The sequence below is a fragment of the Cherax quadricarinatus genome, unplaced genomic scaffold (genome assembly GCF_038502225.1).
Source record: "Cherax quadricarinatus isolate ZL_2023a unplaced genomic scaffold, ASM3850222v1 Contig98, whole genome shotgun sequence".
NCBI lineage: Eukaryota > Metazoa > Arthropoda > Malacostraca > Decapoda > Parastacidae > Cherax > Cherax quadricarinatus.
In genome coordinates this window covers 152,297-167,833 of record NW_027195124.1, presented here as the reverse complement: position 1 = coordinate 167,833, position 15,537 = coordinate 152,297, and the positions used below count along the sequence as shown (strand labels likewise).

General features: G+C 40.0%; 1 protein-coding gene across 4 annotated transcripts in view; it reads right to left on the bottom strand.

The window, feature by feature from the left end:
• LOC128694358 (glutaryl-CoA dehydrogenase, mitochondrial) overlaps window positions 1-15,537 on the bottom strand; it is a 175,532-nt gene that overhangs the window by 86,944 nt on the left and 73,051 nt on the right. For all 4 annotated transcript variants that reach the window (XM_070080041.1, XM_070080040.1, XM_070080042.1 and 1 more), the window contains exons 8-9: window positions 7,804-8,033; window positions 4,426-4,586 (exon numbers count right to left, since the gene is read on the bottom strand). In XM_070080041.1, coding sequence (XP_069936142.1) covers window positions 4,426-4,586; window positions 7,804-8,033 — 391 coding nt within the window. The remainder of the gene's footprint in view (window positions 1-4,425; window positions 4,587-7,803; window positions 8,034-15,537) is intronic.

The window sequence follows — 15,537 nt, the reverse complement described above, 5'->3', positions numbered from 1 at the left end:
CTGTCACTTCCATCTGTATTAGAACTGTCACTGGGGAACAAAAGTGTCCCAATTCGCCGAGGAGTGAGGAACTTCTTACCGCGAGGCATGGTGGAAATTGTGTACTATGATGGCATTCCCACAATGCACCACTGGGTGCCAGATTTTTTTCCTACTGCGCACACCCACCACACAGACCCATTCTCTCACATCTAGGCTTATCAGCCTTTTCCTGTGAGATTTGAGGCCGCTAGAATTTATGCGTACTAGTACGACAAAAACCCCTACGCGTAAGACGTACTAGTACGACCAAAACCCTCAAAGGGTTAAACAAAAGTACCAACCATTCCAACACTATATCCCCCCCTGCTTTTAACATTTCTGTCATGATCCCATCAGTTTCAGCTGCTTTACCCCCTTTCATTCTATGTAATGCCTCACGTACCTCCACCACACTTACATTCTGCTCTTCTTCACTCCTAAAAGATGGTATACCTCCCTGGCCAGTGCATGAAATTACTGCCTCCCTTTCTTCCTCAACATTTAAAAGTTCCTCAAAATATTCTCTCCATCTACCTAATACCTCCCTCTCCCCATCTACTAACTCCCCTACTCTGTTTTTAACTGACAAATCCATACTTTCCCTAGGCTTTCTTAACTTGTTTAACTCACTCCAAAATTTTTTCTTATTTTCATTAAAATTTCTTGACAGTGCCTCTCCCACTCTTTCATCTGCTCTCCTTTTGCACTCTCTCACCACTCTCTTCACCTTTCTTTTACTCTCCATATACTCTGCTCTTCTTATAACACTTCTGCTTTGTAAAAACCTCTTGTAAGCTACCTTTTTCTCTTTTATCACACCCTTTACTCCATCATTCCACCAATCACTCCTCTTTCCTCCTGCCCCCACCCTCCTATAACCACAAACTTCTGCCCCACATTCTAATACTGCATTTTTAAAACTATTCCAACCCTCTTCAACCCCCCCACTACTCATCTTTGCACTAGCCCACCTTTCTGCCAATAGTCACTTATATCTCGCCCGAACTTCCTCCTACCTACTCAGAACAAAAGTTGTCTGGGCAGCCAGCACTATGCTCTGAAACATATCATACTGGCAACCAACACCACCTACCTGACCTACAGTCAGGTCATCCCAATTTAGCTCACCCAAGTAATTTTTCAGTCCCATGAAGTCGGCCAAGTGAAAATCTGGGACAGTTATCTGGGTAATTCCATGATATATTGAAACTAAGTGATTTGTGATCACTTTCCCCAAGCTCGTCATTAACCTCAAGAATATTAACTAGTGATTCTTTGTTGGCAAGAACCAAGTCAAGCAGGTTGTTTCCTCTAGTTGGTTCTGTCACAAACGGTTTTAAAATGCAATCATGAACCGTATCCAGAAAGTCACTAGACTTAAGATTTCCTATCACATTGTTCCAATCAATTAGTTTTAAAGTGGTTGATGCTTTTATTTCATAAATGTATAGAAGAGGGTAAGGTACCTAGGGATTGGCAGAGAGCATGTATAATTCCACTGTATAAAGGCAAAAGGGACAAAAGAGATTGCAAAAATTACAGGGAAATAAGTCTGTTGAGTATACCTAGTAAAGTGCATGGGAGAGTTATTATTGAAAGAGTTAAGAGTAAGACGGAGAGTAGGGTAGCCGATGAACAAGGAGACTTTAGCAAGGGTAGAGGGTGTGTAGACCAAGTGTTTACAATGAAACATATAGGTGAACAGTATCTAGATAAGGGTAAAGAGGCTTATGTGGCATTTATGGATTTGGAAAAGATATATGACAGGGTCCTAGGTAGTAGGTTGGTAGCCAGCAACCACCCAGGGAGGTACTACCGTCCTGCCAAGTGAGTGTAAAACGAAAGCCTGTAATTGTTTTACATGATGGTAGGATTGCTGGTGTCTTTTGTCTGTCTCATAAATATGCAAGATTACAGGTACGTCTTGCTACTTCTACTTACACTTAGGTCACACTACACATACATGTACAAGCATATATATACACACCCCTTTGGGTTTTCTTCTATTTTCTTTATAGTTCTTGTTCTTGTTTATTTCCTCTTACCTCCATGGGGAAGTGGAACAGAATTCTTCCTCCGTAAGCCATGCGTGTTGTAAGAGGCGACTAAAATGCCGGGAGCAAGGAGCTAGTAACCCCTTCTCCTGTATATATTACTAAATGTAAAAGGAGAAACTTTTGTTTTTCCTTTTGGGCCACCCCGCCTCGGTGGGATACGGCCGATGTGTTGAAAGAAGATATGACAGGGTCCTAGGTAGTAGGTTGATAGCCAGCAACCACCCAGGAAGGTACTACCGTCCTGCCAAGTGAGTGTAAAACAGAAGCCTGTAATTGTTTTACATGATGGTAGGATTGCTGGTGTCTTTTTATTGTCTCATACACATGCAAGATTTCAGGTACATCTTGCTACTTCTATTTACACTTAGGTCACACTACACATACATGTACAAACATATACAGTGGACCCCCGCATAACGATCACCTCCAAATGCGACCAATTATGTAAGTGTATTTATGTAAGTGCGTTTGTACGTGTATGTTTGGGGGTCTGTAATGGACTAATCTACTTTACAATATTCCGTAAGCCATGTGTGTTGTAAGAGGCGACTAAAATGCCAGGAGCAAGGGGTTGGTAACCTCTTCTCCTGTATATATTACTAAATGTAAAAGGAGAAACTTTTGTTTTTCCTTTTGGACCACCCTGCCTCGGTGGGATATGGCTGGTGTGATGAAAGAAAGAAAACATGAGAGATTTCAGGTACGTCTTGCTACTTCTACTTACACTTAGGTCACACTACACATACATGTACAAGCATATATATATACACACCCCTCTGGGTTTTCTTCTATTTTCTTTCTAGTTCTTGTTCTTGTTTATTTCCTCTTATCTCCATGAGGAAGTGGAACAGAATTCTTCCTCCGTAAGCCATGCATGTTGTAAGAGGCGACTAAAATGCCAGCAGCAAGGGCCTAGTAACCCCTTCTCTTGTATAAATTACTAAATTTAAAAAGAGAGAATTTCGTTTTTCTTTTTGGGCCACCCTGCCTTGGTTTGATATGGCTGGTTTGTTGAAAAAAAAAATATGACACGGTGGATAGGGGGACAATGTGGCAGATGTTGCAAATGTATGGAATAAGAGGTAGGTTATTGAAAGCAGTGATAAGTTTTTACGAGAATAGTGAGGCTTGGGTTAGAGTATGTAGGAGAGAGGGAGATTATTTCCCAGTAAAAGTAGGCTTTGGACAAGGATGTGTGATATCACCATGGTTGTTCAATGTATTTATAGATGAGGTTGTAAGAGTAGTGAGTGCTTGGGTGTTGGCAAAAGGTTTGGAAGATTCTGAAGAGAAGTTACAGAGATTGGTGGATGAGTTTGGTAGGGCATGTAAAAGAGGAAAATTTAAAGTGAATATAGGAAAGAATAAGGTGATGAGGATAACAAAAAAATTAGGTAATGAAAGATTGAATATCAGGTTGGAGGGAGAGAGTATGGAGGTGGTGAATGTATTCAGATATTTAGGAGAGGATGTGTCAGCAGATGGGTCTATGAAAGATGAGGTGAATTATAGAATTGACGAGGGGAAAAGGTAAGTGGTGTACCAAGGAGTCTGTGGAGACAAAGAACTTTGTCCATGGAAGCAAAGAGAGAAATGTATGAGAGTACAGGTATATCAACGCTCTTATATGGGTGTGAAGCATGGGTGGTGAATGTTGCAACGAGGAGAAGGCTGGAGGCAGTGGAGATGTCATGTCTGAGGGCAATGTGTGGTGTGAATGTAATGCAGCGAATTTGTAGTTTGGAAATTAGGAGGAGGTGCGGGATTACCAAAACTATTGTCCAGAGGGGTGAGGAGGGGTTGTTGAGGTGGTTCGGACATATAGAGGGATTGATACAAAATAGAATGACTTCAAAAGTGTATAAATCTGTAGTGGAGGGAAGGCAGGGTAGAGGTCGGCCTAGGAAAGGTTGGAGGGAGGGGGTAAAGGAGGTTTTGTGTGCGAGGGGCTTAGACTTCTAGCAAGCATGTGTGAGTGCGTTAGATAGGAGCGAATGGAGACAATTGGCTTTTAAGACTTGATGTGCTGTTGGAGTGTGAGCAAGGTAACATTCCTGAAGGGATTCTGAGAAGCCAGCAGGCCGGACTTGAGTCCTGGAGATGGAAAGTACAGTGCCTGCACTCTGAAGGAGAACTGTTCATGTTGTAGTTTTACAACTGTAGTGTAAGTGTGCCTCTGGTGAGATAGTGATGGAGTGAAGGATGGTGTAAATTTTTCTTTTTTCAGGCCACCCTACCTTAGTGGGAAATGGCCGATGTGTTAATAAAAAAAAATAAATGTACTGAAGAAGCAATTTTAATATACTAAAGAAGCAATTTCATGTACTCCACTAATAATCTCTCTTACCCTCATAGGTGTTGACAGCTTCCAGATTCATAACATGTCGAATAATGTGATACTCATCACAAATTCCATTCCCACCAAGCATGTCTCGTGCATGTCTTGCAATGTCAAGAGCCTTTCCACAAGAATTTCGCTTCAGAAGACTTATCATCTCAGGGGTGACCCTAAAATGTCAAAGCACACAGATAATTAACTCAAATATTGAGAGAAAGCCCTAAGCAATAAGGAAAAAAGATTTCCTTACAAAGGCAAAGAAAAAATTCTAAACCCCTTACTTCAAAGTCCAGCCCTATCTAAGAAATGCCACCCTCCTCCTCCTCCTCCCCAGAATGCTACCTACACAGTAGATTAACACTCAGGTGCAATTGTCTTCTGACATTTATGGGGTTCTGTTTTTACTGATGGGCAACCATTAAATAAATTTGTAAGACCCCTGAACTGTAAATAAGCTATAGGATTTTGAATAAAATGTAAATTTCCTAAACCTCTTCTTTTAACTGAAAGTCAATATTGAACAAATCAGAGCAATATTTAGAGATATTTTAGGGAGTAGGTTGATAGCAACCGCCCAGGGAGGTACTACCGTCCTGCCAAGTGAGTGTAAAACAGGAGCCTGTAACTGTTTTACATGATGGTAGGACTGCTGGTGTCTTTTTTCTGTCTCATAAACCTGCAAAATTTCAGGTACATCTTCATACTTCTACTTACACTTATGTCACACTACACATGTGTACAAGCATATGTATACACACACCCTCTGGGTTTTCTTCTATTTTCTTACTAGTTCTTGTATATTTCCTCTTATCTCCATGGGGAAATGGAACAGAATTCTTACTCTGTAAGCCACTCATGTCGTAAGAGGTGATTAAAATGCCGGGAGCAAGGGGCTAGTAGCCCCTTCCCCTGTATGCATTACTAAAGTTAAAAAGAGAAACTTTTGTTTTTCTTTTTGGGTCACCCTGCCTTGGTGGGATATGGACAGTTTGTTGAAAGAAGAAAGATTTAGAGATATGGCCTCTGAAACACAGAATTAGCTCAAATCCAAAATATTATGCCAACAAAAAAATTTGAAGTTATCAAAGGGTTGTAACAGACCCAAACCTCTCACAACTTCCTGGGCAGTTGCAACAATGCAACAAAGCACAACACCCTGGGCTGTCACAACCATTCAACCCAACAATAACAAAAAACACGAGGTGATATCCCCTACTTTTCTCAATATTTTTAATAATTTTCATGTGTTTTTGTGTTATGCATTCAATAAGCGAGGATAAAACTGGTAGAATGCCTCTCTCTCAGACATGACCAGAACCTGCAACTCCTTGGCTCATTAACAAATTTTATATATAAACATTACTCCCAGGTTCCTCACATTTAAGCTTATGATGCATAGGATATGAAAACACTGTGTTGACTGTTGATGTAGAAAACAGATGATTCAGTCCTGTCTCTCAGAGTGCTTGATATATCTGTGGAGACCTATCTCTCTCGGAGTGTTTGATATACAGTGGAACCTCAAAAATCGAACTGCTCCCAACACAACCAATTATGTAAGTGTATTTTTGTAAGTGCTTTTATAAGTGTATTTTTGAGGGTCTGAAATGGACTAACCTAATTTACATTATTCCTCATGGGAATAAATTAATTCGGTAAAGGCACTCGAACAGCCTTCTGGACCAAAGAAAGTTTGATATTTAAGGTTCCACTGTATCTATGGAGACCTGTCTCTCTCGGAGTGCTTGATATACCTGTGGAGACCTGTCTCTCTTTGAGTGCTTGATATTTGAATGGAAGCAGTTATGCAAGGAAGGTAAGGGTCATCAATCACCAGGAAATCTAGTCATTGTATGAGCAATAAGTGGTCATTAACCAGTTAATTGTGTCTGACATACTACAGTAAAAGTCCGATTAAATGCACCTAAAGTAGCTGTAGGAAAAAATGAACAATGCAGCCAAATAAAGGTTCAACATGTGTATGTACGTATGTTTAATGGGATGCCTGATTAAACTAGCCATGATATCAGCTTGTCATTAAAATGCAACTAGCTTACAAACATACTACAAAATGAAGAAAATATAACTTGAGCTCAGGAGATGGGAAGTGCAATGCCTGCACTCTCAAGCATGGGTGGGAATGTGGCAGAGTGGTAGTAAATGGTTCCTACCTTAGATTACCCAACCTTGGTGGGAACTGCCAACATGGAAAAAAATATTCTATCTCATTCAGCCTGTGAAGTGACCTGAGCTCCATGAAATGGATGACTCAATATAAACTGCTTTGGCCTGCATGTAGTACTACCTTTTTTAATAATGAAAGGACATCATTAAATAAAACAAATTAACAAGTTTTTTTTTTTCAACAAACCAGCCGTATCCCAAGGCAGGGTGGCCCAAAAAGAAAAACGAAAGTTTCTCTTTTTAAATATAGTAATTTATACAAGAGAAGGGGTTACTAGCCCCTTGCTCCCGGCATTTTAGTCACCTCTTACAACATGCATGGCTTACAGAGGAAGAATTCTGTCCCACTTCCCCATGGAGATAAGAGGAAATACAAAACAACAAGAACTAGAAAGAAAATAGCAGAAAACCCAGAGGGGTGTGTATTTATATGCTTGTACATGTATGTGTAGTGTGACCTAAGTGTAAGTAGAAGTAGCAAGACATACCTGAAATCTTGTATGTTTATGAGACAGAAAAAAGGACACCAGCAGTCCTACCATCATGTAAAACAATTACAGGCTTTCATTTTACTCTCACTTGGCAGGACGGTAGTACCTCCCTGGGCAGTTGCTGTCTACCAACCTACTACCTACTAACATTATTTATTCTTCTTCTTCTTCTTTCAACAAACCGGCCGTATCCCACCAAGGCAGGGTGGCCCAAAAAGAAAAACAAAAGTTTCTCTTTTTAAATTTAGTAATTTATACAGGAGAAGGGGTTACTAGCCCCTTGCTCCCGGCATTTTAGTCGCCTCTTACAACACGCATGGCTTACGGAGGAAGAATTCTGTTCCACTTCCCCATGGAGATAAGAGAAAATAAACAAGAATAAGAACTAGTAAGAAAATAGCAGAAAACCCAGAGGAGTGTGTATATATATGCTTGTACATGTATGTGTAGTGTGACCTAAGTGTAAGTAGAAGTAGCAAGACGTACCTGAAATCTTGCATGTTTATGAGACAGAAAAAAGACACCAGCAATCCTACCATCATGTAAAACAATTACAGGCTTTCGTTTTGCACTCACTTGGCAGGACGGTAGTACCTCCCTGGGCAGTTGCTGTCTACCAACCTACTACCTACTAACATTATTTATATTGTTAATTAATTACAATCCAATGTAAACTGAAGTAAAAAACAAGTGGTGTATCACGGCTACTTACTTGCCTTTGTCCTTCAGACGGCCAACATGTAGGCAGCCTTGAAGGCCTAGAGAAATTTCAGTCAGTGCATCAGCCATCTTCTTCTGTATGAGTTGGTTGTTTGCCAGAGGACGTCCAAACTGCTTTCTGTCTAGTGTATAACTACGTGCAGCATCCAAGCAGAATTCTGCTGCCCCTAAGGCACCCCATGCAATACCATATCGTGCATTGTTCAAACAGCTGAAAGGCCCCTGAAAATAAATACAATTAAAATTTATGTAACGTCACTAACTACTTTTTAATTGTGTATATCAAACATTACTAAGGTTAAAAATCAACTAAAGTGCAGAAATTAAACCTATGCCGATCTTAACCACTATACTTATAAGATAATGTAGATTTTAATCACTCTGAATGAAAAAAAAGATTTAGCAGTTTTGGTTAGCAGTAATCTAAAGCCAAGACAACAGTGTGTAAGTGGTCACATACAGTGAATAGAATTCCTGGCTTCATATCAAGAAGTATAAATAACAGGAGTCCTCAGGTTATTATTCAACTCTATATAATGTTGGTGAGGCCTCATTTAGATTTCTGCACAGTTCTGGTCACCATATTGCAGAACGTAAATGCACTGGAAAATGTACAGAGGATGACAAAGTTGATCCTATGTATCAGAAATCTTTTCGAGAATAGACTGGATAGACTGAGTGCACTGAATCTGCACTCTCTAAAAAGACACAGAATTTGGGAAATATGACTGAGGTACATAAATGGAAAACAGAAATAAATAATGGAGATGTAAATAATGTCTAGGCAGTAGGTTGGTAGACAGCAACTGCCCAGGGAGGTACTACCGTCCTGCCAAGTGAGTGTAAAACGAAAGCCTGTAACTGTTTTACATGATGGTAGGATTGCTGGTGTCCATTTTTCTGTCTCATAAACATGCAAGGTTTCAGGTACGTCTTGCTACTTCTACTTACACTTAGGTCACACTACACATACATGTACAAGCATATATGTATATATACACCCCTCTGGGTTTTCTTCCATTTTTCTTACTAGTTCTTGTTCTTGTTTATTTCCTCTTACCTCCATGGGAAGTGGAACAGAATTCTTCCTCCGTAAGCCATGCGTGTTGTAAGAGGAAACTAAAATGCCAGGAGCAAGGGGCTAGTAACCTCTTCTCCTGTATATATTACTAAATGTAAAAGGAGAAACTTTCGTTTTTCCTTTTGGGCCACCCCGCCTCGGTGGGATACGGCCGGTGTGTTGAAAGGAAGAAAGAAGGATTGCTGGTGTCCATTTTTCTGTCTCATGAACATGCAAGGTTTCAGGTATGTCTTGCTACTTCTACTTACACTTAGGTCACACTACACATACATGTACAAGCATATATATACACACCCCTCTGGGTTTTCTTCTATTTTCTTACTAGTTCTTGTTCTTGTTTATTTCCTCTTATCTCCATGGGGAAGTGGAACAGAATTCTTCCTCCGTAAGCTATACGTGTTGTAAAAGGCAACTAAAATGCCAGGAGCAAGGGGCTAGTAACCCCTTCTCCTGTATAAATTACTAAATTTAAAAAGAGGAACTTTCGTTTTTCTTTTTGGGCCACCCTGCCTCGGTGGGATACGGCCGGTTTGTTGAAAGAAGAAGAAGAATGTAAATAATGTGCTAAAATATCTAACCTTGACAGGATTCACAGCAAGGATATACGAAAGCACTGGAGATGTAGATGAGTGGAACAAACTCACGAGTAGCACTGAAGCTAAAACCTTGTATAGCTTTAAAAATAGTTTTAACAAGTACATGAGTGGGTGTGGGTGGGTGTAAGTTGGACCTAACTAGCTTGGACCAATAGGCCTACAGCAGTGCTCCTTTCTCCTTAAGCAGGTGTGACTTATACCTGTTAAGCATGGGCCAGTAGGCCTGCTGCAGTGCTCCATCTTGTTCTTGCATTCTATGTCTTGGACACTCTTCTGTATCTCTGAGAATTTGCACAACTTAATTTATTAATATGTACCTACTGTATTTACACTGTATCTGAACTACTACATTCTGAAGACTGGGCAACATCTTTCAGTACATAGAACCACTATGAAAATGATTGCCTATTAATCCTACCTGTAAATTGACAGTTTCAAACCTGTCTACTACGTTTTCACTTGGATATGCCTCCTTCCACATTCTAACAGGTTATTATTTTTAAAATATTCCAGTAGTTGTAGCATTGACTACCTCCTCTTTTAACTCATTCTACTGATCTACCAGTTACTTTCTTTCATCCTTAAAACAGTGAACAGGAAGGCAATCACTAAATGAACTACAGAGAATCCTTTTCACCTAGGAAGTCAATTTTTTCCTAATAAACTTTTATTCTTAGGGATGCAATTTTCCCACACTGACTATGCCAACAGAACAAGTTGTGCAATCCAGCTGTCTTTGATTCTTAACCAAACAAAACATATGGTTATCTACTTCTTCCAGCCTGGTGCAGCATGTAGGTCTGCAACTGATATGAGTAATAGGTACAGAATTTTATTTTTATTATAAAATTCCAACATGAGCCAGTGTTTTCCATGCTGATGGTCAAACAAAGAGAAAAAAAAGCCTGTAAAGATGATGATTGTTGATTAATGTCTGTCAGCTGAGTGCAGCCAGAGCACAGCTATTAAAAAAGAGAGAGAGAGAAGACAATATGGAAAATGCTAAAAGTGGCAAGATCCTATACTGGTGAAAGTAAGGCAAAATATTATATTCCTAAATGGTTCAACAAACCTGGTAAGAGAAACTTCTTTAAAGGCTTAGAACATTTTTCCCCTTGGAGTTTAGTATGCATCAATCTTACCCAGGGATGGTCCTCAGCACCTCGCTCCACACAGTATTTCGAAGCAGCCACTTCTCACGTGATTCTTGCGTGCTTTACTACACATTTTTTTTTTAACTCAGTGGCCATTTCTTGCCAAGGCAGGATGCCCAAAGAAGAAAACACATTTACCAACATTCATGATGTCGTATGTAAAGTAAAAGGACACAAGTGCAACTAATGTGAAATTTTTATTGTGGCAACATTTCACTCTCCAGGAGCTTTGTCAAGCCTGGAGAGTGAAACGTTGCCACAATGAAAATGTCACATTAGTTGCACTTGTGTCCTTTTACTTTACATATTGTCGGTCATTCTACCAACTTTATTACATTCATGATGTCCAAAGAAGAAAACACATTCACTAACATTCACCCAATCACCATCTATCCAGAAGTGTGCTGACATGACAACATCAGTCAGATTACCCACTGACTGTAACACACTAATCAAACAGCATTCCCAGAGTAAAGGAAGAGTCACAGCAACACTGTGAGGATGACCTCTGAGGTCCTGTTGGTTGCCAGGTAGATTTCTTTCCTTTTTTATCCCATGGGGAGAGTGAGCCATAGAATTCTTTCCCTATAAGCCATGCATGCTGCAAAAGGTGGCTAGAATGCAAAGGGCTAGCAACCTTTCTTCTGTATTCAATTACTAAAAGGACAAAGAAGAAAATTTTAAAACTAGATATATGCATACTGAAAATTTTTAATGCACAGATGTAAACACACATGACATATATATGTGTAGTCCTGATTTTCAATGACTGGATCACAAGGTTCCTTCATCTCAATATCTCAAGTTCATGACTTTAGTTTTTATAGTGGCACACAATGTGCTACTTATAGCATACATCTTGTTAACGTAATCCTGTACACTTGCCTTCAAAAGGCATTCAGGAATAATCACTAGACCAGTGGTCCTTGATAGGGAGGGGGATACCTAGAGCAAAGCTGATCAATTCAAAACACTAAGTGTATGAAAGACAATTAATTTTTGGGGTCTAAAACACAGATTTTTCAACACTTCTACACATAAGAATAGAGGCTAGAAACTCTCAATGCCAGTGATGATGTGTATCGTTATTTCTAAAAAAAAAAAAAACACAAGCATCATACTTAAAAACATCAACAAAAAGACACTAAGTAAGACAATAACATCTTGTAGGAGTGAGGAAGAGCCAGTTGTGAGTGTGGGGGAAGTTCGTGAGGCAGTGGGTAGAATGAAAGGGAGTAAGGCAACTGGGATTGATGGGATAAAGATAGAAATGTTAAAAGCAGGAGGGGATGTAGTTTTGGAGTGGTTGGTGCTATTATTTAATAAATGTATGGAAGAGGGTAAGGTACCTAGGGATTGGCAGACAGCATAGTTCCTTTATATAAAGGCACAGGGGATAAAAGAGAGGGCAAAAATTATATGGGAATAAGTCTGTTGAATGGGAGCAAGGGGCTAGTCACCCCTTCTCCTAAAAAAAAATAAATTTAATAAGAAAAACATTCATTTTTCTTTTTGGGCCACCCTGCCTTGGTGGGATACAGTCTGTTGAGTACACCTGGTAAAGTGTATTATTGAAAGAATTAAGAGTAAGACAGAGAGTAGGATAGCAGATGAACAAGGAGGTTTCAGGAAAGGTAGGGGGTGTGTAGACCAAGTGTTTATAGTGAAACATAGGTGAACAGTATTTAGATAAGAGTAAAGAGGTTTTTGTGGCATTTATGGATTTAGAAAAGGCATATGACAGGGTGGATAGGGGGGCAATGTGGCAGATGTTGCAGGTATATGGTATAGGAGGTAGGTTACTGAGGGCAGTGAAGAGTTTTTACGAGGATAATGTGGCGAGGAGAGAGGGAGATTATTCTTCTTCTTCTTCTTTCAACATACCAGCCGTATCCCACCGAGGTGGGGTGGCCCAAAAGAAAAAACTGAAGTTTCTCCTTTTAAATTTAGTAATATATACAGGAGAAGGGGTTACTAGCCCCTTGCTCCCGGCATTTTAGTCGCCTCTTACGACACGCATGGCTTACAGAGGAAGAATTCTGTTCCACTTCCCCATGGAGATAAGAGGAAATAAACAAGAACAAGAATTAGAAAGAAAATAGAAGAAAACCCAGAGGGGTGTGTATATATATGCTTGTACATGTATGTGTAGTGTGACCTAAGTGTAAGTAGAAGTAGCAAGACTTACCTGTAATCTTGCATATTTATGAGACAGACAAAAGACACCAGCAATCCTACCATCATGTAAAACAATTACAGGCTTTCATTTTACACTCACTTGGCGAGACGGTAGTACCTCCCTGGACGGTTGCTGTCTACCAACCTACTACCTACAGGGAGATTATTATATATATATATATTAAAAGTAGGCCTTAGACAAGGATGTGTGATGTCACTGTGGTTGTTCAATATATTTATAGATGGGGTTGTAAGAGAAGTGAATGCTAGGGTCTTGGCAAGAGGTGTGGAGTTAAAAGATAAAGAATCAAACACAAAGTGGGAGTTGTCATAGTTGCTCTTTGCTGATGACATGGTGCTTTTGGGAGATTCTGAAGAGAAGTTGCAGAGGTTGGTGGATGAATTTAGTAGGGTATGTAAAAGAAGAAAATTAAAAGTGAATATAGGAACGAGTAAGGTTATGAGGATAGCAAAAAGATTAGGTGGCAAAAGACTGGATATCAGATTGGAGGGAGAGTATGGAGGAGGTGAATGTATTCATATATTTGGAAGTGGACATGTCAGCAGATGGGTCTATGAAAGATGAGGTGAATCGCAGAACTGATGAGGGGAAAAGGGTGAGTGGTGCACTTAGGAGTCTGTGGAGACAAAGAACTTTGTCCATGGAAGCAAAAAGGGGAATGTATAAGAGTATAGTTGTACCAACATTCTTGTATGGGTGTGAAGCATGGGTGATGAATGTTGCAACGAGGAGAAGGCTGGAGGCAGTGGAGATGTTATGTCTGAGGGCAATGTGTGGTTTGAATATAATGCAGAGAATTCGTAGATTGGAAATTAGGAGAAGGTGTGGGATTACCAAAACTATAATCCAGAAGGCTGGGGAGGGGTTATTGAGGTTTTTTGGACATGTAGAGAGAATGGAACAAAACAGAAAGACTTCGAGAGTGTATAAATCTGTAGTGGAGGGAAGGTGGGGTAGGGGTTGGCCTTAGAAGGGGGTAAAAGAGGGGGGTAAAGGAGGTTTTGTGTGCAAGGGGCTTGGACTTCCAGCAAGTGTGCATGAGTGTATTTGATAGGAGTGAATGGAGACAAATGGTTTTTAATACTTGAAGTGCTGTTGGAGTGTGAGCAAAGTAATATTTATGAAGGGATTCATGGAAACCGGCAGGCAGGACTTGAGTCCTGGAGATTGGAAGTACATTGTCTACACTCGGAAGGAGGGGTGTTAATGTTGCAGTTTTATATCTGTAGTGCAAAGCACCCCTCTGGCAAGACAGTGATGGAGCAAATGATGATGAAAGTTTTTCTTTTTCGGGCCACCCTGCCTTGGTGGGAATCGGCCGATGTGTTAATAAAAAAAAAAAAAAATAACTGAGTTATTGATCTACTTCACCTTTACATTTATTTTTCCGTAAAAATGAAAAAGCTTTCCAAATGAAATTAAGGTTTTAAACTATTTTTGACAGGAAGTATAAAAGAAAATTAAGACAGGTGAAGGAAATAAATGGTATAAAATACCAACACAATGGCAATGGCATTGACTATTTCGCCCAAAAGTCACAAACAGTTCTGTTTGTGACTTGAAAAAGCCCACTGTGTGGGCGAAACGTAGTCAATAAAGTCACATATACTGCATTTGATATTGCCACAAATTTGCTATTGCAGTATAATGTGATCTACGTTTCGCCCACACAGTGGGCTTTTTCAAGTCACAAACAGTTCTGTTTGTGACTTGAAAAAGCCCACTGTGTGGGCGAAACGTAGTCAATAAAGGATCACATTATACTGCATTTGTGTTTATATTGCTAAGACAGGTGAGGGGGATAAAGGCATTTAAAAAAGTTAAGAACAAATGCACTACACAATTTACAGGAATATATATCATAATGCATAGCCCAGTTACCAAGTAAAGGTCACATGTCAGTCTAAGATCTAATAGCTGTACAAGGATCATAAGCCACTTCAATTGTATCTTCATATCACATGGTCTGTGACATATCCCTCCAACAACAATCCCCACTTCACTATTATACCACACATGAAGCCAATGGTTTAATGAAAGATGAGGTGAACCATAGAATAGATATGGGAAAAAAAGGTGAGTGATGTATTAAGTATCTGCGGAAAGAAACGTTTAATTATGGAGGCAAAAAAAGGGAATGCACCCGAGTACTGTGGTACCAACACATTTATATGGGAGAGACATGGGTTTTGAATGCTGCAATGAAGATGAGGCTAGAGGCAGTGAAGATGTCAGAGCATAGAAATTAAAAGGCACTGTGGGATCACCAAGGGTATAATTCAGAGGGCTGAGTTGTTGAGGTGGCTTGGACATGTAGAGAGTGAGAGTGATAAGAAGGTTGTATAAATCTGGGGTTGAAGTAAGACTGGGGGGTAAGGGTCATCCCAGAAATGGTTAGAGGGTGAATGAAGCTTTGAGGTTAAGGAGTTTGAGCATCCAGCAAGCTTGTGTGTATTAAATAGGAGTGAATAGAGACAAGTGGTTTATAACAGACCTGCTGTTGGAATATGAGCAAGGTAACTTTCTGAAGGGATTCAGGGAAACCAATTAGATAGACTCAAGTCCTGGAAGTGGGAAGGGCAGTCCCTGCACCCTGAAGAAAAGATGGGGATGTTGCAGTCTGAGGGTAATCTGACTGAGATCAGCACACTTTTGGAACAAGTGCAGTTGTGTGACTGTTTACCTCTGGGTCACT